Source organism: Bos mutus, chromosome 2, assembly GCF_027580195.1.
Source record: "Bos mutus isolate GX-2022 chromosome 2, NWIPB_WYAK_1.1, whole genome shotgun sequence".
NCBI lineage: Eukaryota > Metazoa > Chordata > Mammalia > Artiodactyla > Bovidae > Bos > Bos mutus.
This window is the reverse complement of record NC_091618.1, coordinates 10483578-10491715: the sequence shown is the minus strand read 5'-3', so window position 1 is coordinate 10491715 and position 8138 is coordinate 10483578. Positions and strand designations below refer to the sequence as shown.

General features: G+C 40.6%; 1 protein-coding gene across 2 annotated transcripts in view; it reads right to left on the bottom strand.

The window, feature by feature from the left end:
- Nucleotides 1-430: 430 nt before the first annotated feature.
- Nucleotides 431-8138, bottom strand: part of FAM76A (family with sequence similarity 76 member A) — a 32642-nt gene continuing 24934 nt past the window's right edge. For both annotated transcript variants that reach the window (XM_070383755.1, XM_070383748.1), the window contains 3 exons: nt 6785-6920; nt 3861-3962; nt 431-2713 (listed from right to left, as the gene is read on the bottom strand). In XM_070383755.1, the coding sequence (XP_070239856.1) occupies nt 2627-2713; nt 3861-3962; nt 6785-6920 (325 nt within the window). In that variant the 3' untranslated portion in view covers nt 431-2626. The remainder of the gene's footprint in view (nt 2714-3860; nt 3963-6784; nt 6921-8138) is intronic.

Sequence of the window (8138 nt, the reverse complement as noted above, 5' to 3'; positions counted from 1 at the left end):
ACCTTTCATTCATACCGTATGAAGATTCATCCTGTATTGTGAATAATAATGGTAAATATAAAATCAAGGAACAATGGCATTCTATTGTTCTATTAATTTCTATATTCATATATTCTATATTCATTCAATATTCTATTAAACAGGAGCCTCATGAGGAGAGTAAGTTCGTCAATTGTCTTCCCTGCTGTATACTCAGTGCCCACCAGTACTTATAAGCAAGCAACTGAACTGAATAAATACAATCACAGAAGAAAGAAATTCGTTTATTCTCTGATGGACATAAAACTCCCTATTAGCGCCATTAGGCTTTTAATTGTTTAAAGTCTACAAGCAAGACAAACTGACTCTTTTCTAGGTTGAAGGGGATTATGGGATATGTCTATTGGTGAACCAGCAAGAAATAAATGAAAAAAAACAAACAAAGCAATAATTATACTTGAGTCCATATGAATTTTTATTAACACACATTTTTCAAAGTCTGTACAAACCAAAACATTCCTGTGTTTTAAAATGTCCATTATTACAAACATACAAATAAACAAAAGGTGTTACCAAAAGTTAGCTACTCAATTTTATGGTAAAACAGTATCATGATTTTTAAAAACCAAAATTTCAAGACAGAGGTTTCTTCCTTCTCTTTTTGGAACTCGTGGAAAGTTAGAAAATGTATGGATTTGCTTTATATTAAATGCCAAGACCTTAAAAAAAGATTTAGTATAAAACTAAATATGTTTTTACATTGTCACTTCAGGTAACAGAATTTCTCAAGTCTTTAAAATTTAAAAAAAAAAAAACAAAAAACCCATGACTGCAACTTTTTTCACAATCTTTTCCCCATAGTCAATGTAAATGCATCTGAAAAATATTATCTGACAGGTTGTCTTTACCTAAAATTTTCTCATTCAAAAAGTTACAAAACTATTTAGCACTGCCATTTCCCTTGCTTAGAAGAGAAAATTACATCCCCTACCAGAGTGATAAGCAACATGGTCCATTGTTCCTCGTATCTGAAGGAAGCCACTCATTTCCATGTCTCTGTCCAATTAAGTGCATGGCTCCACTCATGAGAATGTTCACCAATTAGAAGCCTTTGCTCCTGGAAAATGCCTAGTAAGTTAAACTTACTGCTGCACTTCTGGTAGTCTGAGGTACAAATGTCATCTGCCCTTATGATTACCTCTAACTCCAGTATCCCCCCCTGCGTTAAAGGATTCCAAAGTAGCTGGTTTTACTGTTTCATGGCACACCACACATCTCTAATTTCTTTCACAAACATCACAGAGGACCTGAGAGTATGGCTAAAAATGCAAATCTATCCTCTGACATGAAAAGTAAATCCACGTGCCTACTGGGTCAAGAAGGGAAAACAGGACACAATTCAGGTTGGGGCCAAGCTGCTTTTGAGAAGCACCTGTTTTCAACACATTTCCATTAAAAGCAGGGAGTGTATAGGCGGCAGTGGGTGAGGAAGAGTGGGGAGACAGTACATACAGGGATATCATTCTTCCAGTCACACTCAGAGTCCATTCTTGAGCAGCTCATACTAACTTCCAAAATGCTTTGTAGTCCAAATCTTATCCCATTTTGAATCATTTTAAAAAAAGCTATCTGACAATGGCCCAGTATGACAACTGATATAAGAGCGTTTGTTTTTTTTTTAAAAAGAGGTGGCAGTGTGAGAATTTAAAATCAGTCACATAAAACAATCAAGAAAGGGGAGGGAGAGGGAAGTGTCCAGTACAACCTGGACAACCTTTCTTTCTGTCCTTACTTAGAAAGACAGACTCTCCAAATCTTTGCTACCTCCCTTAAGTATCTTCTTACATGCTCTTCCAAGAAACCCTCCAAAAGGCACTTAACTCCATACTTATATATTGAATTGTTTCACCTTAGCAATCAGTTTTAAGACTCCAAGGTAACAAGAAAGAAAAGATCTGATTCTTTCACTAAAAGCTAGAGAGTAGTACTTTTTTTTAAAAAAGAAGCATCACTTTTACAAGAAGAACAAGCTAGGCTACCATTATTCCTTTATCAAGAAAAAGTTTCTTTTTTTAAAAAATAAATAAAACTCTGGCTATACATAGTACAAAGTTCATACATAATATACCTGGAAAAAAACCCAAGGGTATACCCTGAAGCAAAAGGTTTATTGGAGAGAAAAAGTCTCTTCCATTGTACCAAGTCTTAAGGTGGCAGTTTTCAAAGTTCAGAGGGTGGCAGTGATATGTAATTAATGCCAAATTGCTTGCTCATGGGTATGGCAGGATGCAATGATGGACAAAAAAAAAAATCATTCTGCACATAACACTGAGCAGTGACCACCACAAAAAGGGGGAAAAAAAAGTAGCAAAAGAGAGACAATAATACTGAGAGAAGGGCTGCGGGGTAGAGAGGGGAGTGAGAGAATAAGAGGAGATGGGAGCTTGAAACCCCAAACATTCAAGCATGCAGTCATAACACAGCACAAACCAGGTGTTTCCATTCAGCCCAACGCAGTCACACAAAGAAGGATAACTGTAATAATATAGAGATTTCTTAAGGAAGATTGCAATTCCCAGAGAACAGCCAGGTTGCCACCCTAACCGAGGAATCCATTTGCTGTTGCCGGGAGCGTTCTTGTGGTCTTTCATGGAGAGGTTATAGCTCCTGACTTCTCTGACTTCTTGCTCTTGGATAAGGCAGCTGCCTGCTTCAGGAGCTCTCGGTTTTTGGCCTTAAAAAAAAAAAAAATCAGTGAGCGAAGGAAGTTTTCGCAGGACAGGATGTTTTTCATGCAGATGCTAAGGGAGACAATGTAGAGGTCAGGAAGAGGTGAACAAAGTCTAGAGGCAGAAAACAACAGAAAAGCTCTAGGGTTTGGTTGGGAGGGAAGAAAAGTATTTGCTGGAAGTTAATCAGTGCACTTGCATCTCCTGGGATCCACTATTACAAACGGATGCTCTATGCAACACAAACCAACCATGGAGTACCTTAGTGTGCTGGATAAACAGAATTTACAATTTAGACATCTGGAATCACATCTGGTTTATCCAAAAATCAAAGAACACATTTATTAATTCCACTGTTTTTTGAGGTAAAAAGATTAGAACATATCCAAGAGAAAATAATAAAAGTCATCTATAAGGTGATTTAATATGTCAATCGACATGTCAAATCTCTGAGGAAAAAAGAAATCTAAGAGATCACTTAAAATACCAAGATGGGGAAACAGTGGAAATAGTGTCTGACTTTATTTTTTTGGGCTCTAAAATCACTGCAGATGGTGACTGCAGCCATGAAATTAAAAGACGCTTACTCCTTGGAAGGAAAGTTATGACCAACCTAGATAGCATATTCAAAAGCAGAAACATTACTTTGCCAACAAAGGTCCGTCTAGTCAAAGCTATGGTTTTTCCAGTAGTCATGTATGGATGTGAGAGTTGGACTGTGAAGAAAGCTGAGCGCCGAAGAATTGATGCTTTTGAACTGTGGTGTTGGAGAAGACTCTTGAGAGTCCCTTGGACTGCAAGGAGATCCAACCAGTCATACTAAAGGAGATCAGTCCTGGGTGTTCTTTGAAAGGAATGATGCTAAAGCTGAAACTCTAGGACTTTGGCCACCTCATGCGAAGAGTTGACTCACTGGAAAAGATCCTGATGCTGGGAGGGATTGGGGGCAGGAGAAGGGGATGACAGAGGATGAGATGGCTGGATGGCATCACCGACTTGATGGACGTAAGTTTGAGTGAACTCCGGGAGTTGGTGATGGACAGGGAGGCCTGGCGTGCTGCAATTCATGGGGTCGCAAAAAGTCTGACATGACTGAGCAACTGAACTGAACTGAAATACACCAGAGTTACCATATTAAATAAGCAGAATTACCTGCAATTGTTCTGTGACTTCTTTGTGGGTTTTCTCCATCTGGTTCATTTTGGCTCTCATCTGAGATTCTTGGTATTGAAAATCAGCCTTCAACTCTGTGATCTGAGGGGGGAAAAAAAGGCAGAGTGACCAGAAGAAATTTCTGTGCAATGAAAAATGTTTTGGTACCAGAGAGCTAAATAGTCCCCTAAATTAATGAAACCCAGGGCTCTCCTAAAGAGCCATACCTAAATCAAAGCCAAGGAACTGTGTATCCTATTTTTTTCTAGTGATTTCCTGAAAATTACACAAAATTCTGCATTAGCATGTCCGCTACTGACCACTTGCTAGAAGGTTTTAGATATTTCATGTACTCAATATAGGCAATAATCTTTCGAATTCTCAACTCCAAGTAAATCAATGATTATAACAAATATGACTGACAGTTTGAGAGAAGCCATGAAAATAACAGCTGCTGTCATTTACTGAATTTTTGCCCTGTTCCAGGCAAACTGTTTGATTATATTATTTTATCCAATCCTATGATAACCCTGTGGGATAGTAGCATTATTCTTCCCATTTTATAGATGGGAACATCAAGGCTTAGGAAGGATTAAGTAAAGTGGTTAGCAAGTAGCAGAGTCAGAATTCAAACTCCAGGCCTTCTTCTATTGACTATGCTATTCAAGGAGCACAGAGAAGAGGTACTAAATCAGAGAAATGAGGTGTGAGCTAAGTTTTGAGATACAAGTAGCAACTGGTACATGAGGTACGGAAAAGGGCATCCAAGCAAAGGGAACAGTAAGGGCACAAGCAGAGTGCAAGATAATGGAGAACTTATTCAGATGACTGATGAGTGTGTCGGGAGATGAGGCCACAGATAGGAAGGCATGATGCGGAAGAGCCTGTGTTCCAGCCAAGGAATGTGATCTTGATCCTGAAAGTTATGGGAAACAACCTACTGTTTGTTTTTGCTCCTTTCAGACCCTAACTTTGCAGGAATTCCCTGGAGATCCAGTGGTTAGAACTCGGTGCTGTCACTGCTGTAGGTAAGGGAATTAAGATCTTGCGACTGCAAAGCACTAGAGACGAGTATTCATTTTGTCTCTATTTTGCAAAAATCCTGTCTTTAATGTGCCATTCTGATCTAGTTCATAAAGAAAATATACTTGGGTCTGCTTTCATCTGACAGTCATGTAGTAAAGTGAAAAGAATACTGGTCTCTTCCCACGAACTTCCACCTTACTGGAAGAGTAGAAACACAGCTCAGTAGAAAGAATGGGAGGGTCAGAAAGATCTGGGTTCATTCCTTTGTTCTGCCTTTCACCAGCTGTGTGATTTGGATGGGTCGTCTACTCTCTTTCGGTCCATTTCCTCATCTGTAAGATGAGGTAGGAATCAGATACAAAGAATGCACATAAAGATTTTAACACTGCAGGACTTCCTTGGTGGCCCAGTAGATGGGAATCTGTCTGCCAATGGAGGGGACACCGATTCAATCCCTGGTCTGGGAAGATTACACATGTCGTGGAGCAACTAAGCCCTTCCACCACAGCTTCTGAGCCCACGAGCCGTAACTTCTGAGCCTGTGTGCCGCAACTACTGAAGCCCAGCACCTACAGACGTGCTCTACAACGAGAAGCCACCAGAATGACAAAAAGCCCACGCACCACAACAAAGACCCAGTGCAACCAAAAATAAAGTTAAAAAAATGTTTTAACATAAATGTCTTTGTTAGCACTCATCATAGGATTCTGAACATAGTGCAAAACAACATACAGCCTCAGGGAGAAAACAGAGCTAGCGGAAGGAACCCTATGGGGAAAAACACTGAAGGCACTGTTATCTATGAATGATGATAATAATTCCTACCTCAAAGTGATATGGGGATAAATGAGTTAATACATATAAAGCACTTAGAATAGGGATAGGCAGATAGAGGCGTGTTAGTCGCTCCGTCGTGTCTGACTCTTTACGACCCCATGGACTCTTCTGTCCATGGGATTCTCTAGGCAAGAATACTGAAGTGAGTTGCCATTCCCTTCTCCAGGGGATCTTCCCAACACAGGAACCGAACCCCAGTTTCCTGCATAGCAGGCCAAAGCATCCAATAAAAGTTAACTATTATTATTAGTTATTAGAATAATAAGGCAGAAACGAGACATTCTCTAAGAATCTGAAAGTAAGAAATAATAGAATGAATCAGAAAAAGGACATAAAAAAATTCCCCTAAAGAGGGGAATATGACTCTACTAAGACTTCACTGAAGATAATAACGAGCTTAGAGGATAGGTCACTCAGTAAGGGAGTTGTCACCAATGGAAACAAAGTGATGTAGTGACTACAGGAAGGCCTACTGGAATATTGTCTGGGGACGAGGCAGACTTGATCTACATATTTTGAGTACTACTGTTCCCTGGACACAGCCATCCCAATAATAGAGGTGGAGGCATCAGGTTCCCCTAGCCTGAGAGCATTAAAAATTCCAATTATGTAACTACTTCCTCTTGTCCCAACTCCATGCTCACTCAGCACCCTCTGATTACAAGCTCCCTGAACAGCTTATGCTGAGAAGAGTAGTACTCTGCTATATGCCCCACTATGAAATAAGAGGTGGACTCCATGGTTTTACACATCATCTCTGCAAGCTTAGTGAACTTCAGTCCTCCCTTAGAAGTGGAAGCTTCTTCCAAACAAAAGAAAGAAAAATCAACCCTCTAAACTACTTGATGGAAGGGGATTGACAACAGTAATGCCATGCCACGATCCTGGCAGACAGCAAGCTGCTCCCTAGGACATCCCAACCTTGCCAGTGGATTCTCTCTCTCAGAGCTTCAGTGGTATGTATCCAACAAACATCCATTAAACAGTTAGCATCGTGCCCTATACCACATATCTCACCCGCTTGCCTCATTCTGACCTGAGAAGCACTAACTAAGCAGTACCTTCTTCTCTTTCTCTAAAATCATTTGATCCTTTTGATGCAGCATCTTCTTCAGAGTGGCTACTTCTTCCTTCAATTGGGCAATGATGACAAAGTGGTCAGTGCCTGGTGAGTCCAGAGCCAGATCTGGGGAAAAGCTGAGGGGAAAAATGGAGGGGGAAAATATCAGTTGGATGCACAAACTTTTTTCTACCTGAGGTCACATTACAGACCACTTGACTGCAACTTCAGGACAGAAGCAACTAGTTGAATCCCAGCCATCAAGCACAATACACGTCCAACTTGAGGGCATTTGCTAAACTGCACAAGCAAGGTGGCCATCAGATAACTATACCAACCAAAGCCACAACCTGCAGCATTCCTGCAGCATCTCTGCTCACATGCATGCTGTGCATGCGTGCTAAGTCACTTCAGTCGTGTCCAACTCTGCAACCCTATGGACTGTAGACTGTCAAGTTCCCATCCATGGGGATTCTCCAGGCAAGACTATCAGAGTGTGTGGCCATGCCCTCCTCCAGGGGATCTTCCCAACCCAGGGATCGAACCCATGTCTCCTATGTCTCCTGCACTGGCAGGTGGGCTGTTTACCACTAGCGCCACCTGGAAAGCCCATCTTTGTTCACATTCGGGACTAAAATAAATGTCACCTCATAAGAGCCAAAGATATTTTGTTTCAGGTTCACTGAGGATCCCTAGTTATTGTGGGTGAGAGTCATAATTTTTTGTGATTAGATAATTTCCCTAGAATCTGGATAAATTGTAATTTCATGCATTTTTCTTTAAAGATCCCCATAGAGATTTTGACTCTTTGTTTTCTGCTCCAAAGCCCATGCTGTGGTACATCTGCTGAGAAGCTGCTGCTTTCCACCTCAGGTACAATCTTTTTAAAAAGTGATTAAAAAAAAGAAGATGAAATTAACAGGAAAGAAGCCAACTTCCCCTACTACAATTGGCCTGTGCCCTGTCACTTCCAGTATCAAGAATTCTGTGATATTTAGTTAGGAAAGGAACAAAAAGGTGGCAAACTGCAAAGTAATATCACAACCTGGGTCTTCAACAGAGTCCTCCCTATGATGGTCTCTGAGCACTACATTTTGTCCAAGTGCCAGGTGAACTCTGTCCTTTTAGTCGAGTGTCTTAACCAGGAAAGTTTCAGGGAATTTGTAAGCCCCTGAGATTGTATATGCAATTTTATGTATACATACAATGGGGTGGTTTCTAGGATGGGGATCTGAGGCTCTCCTTCGTCTGTTCAGAAGTGTCTTAGACCCATACAAGTTAAGAAATCACTGCCAAGAGAGTTAAATCCTACCCTTCTCTAGAGACCTACCCAAAGGAAACTCTCTACTTTTCAC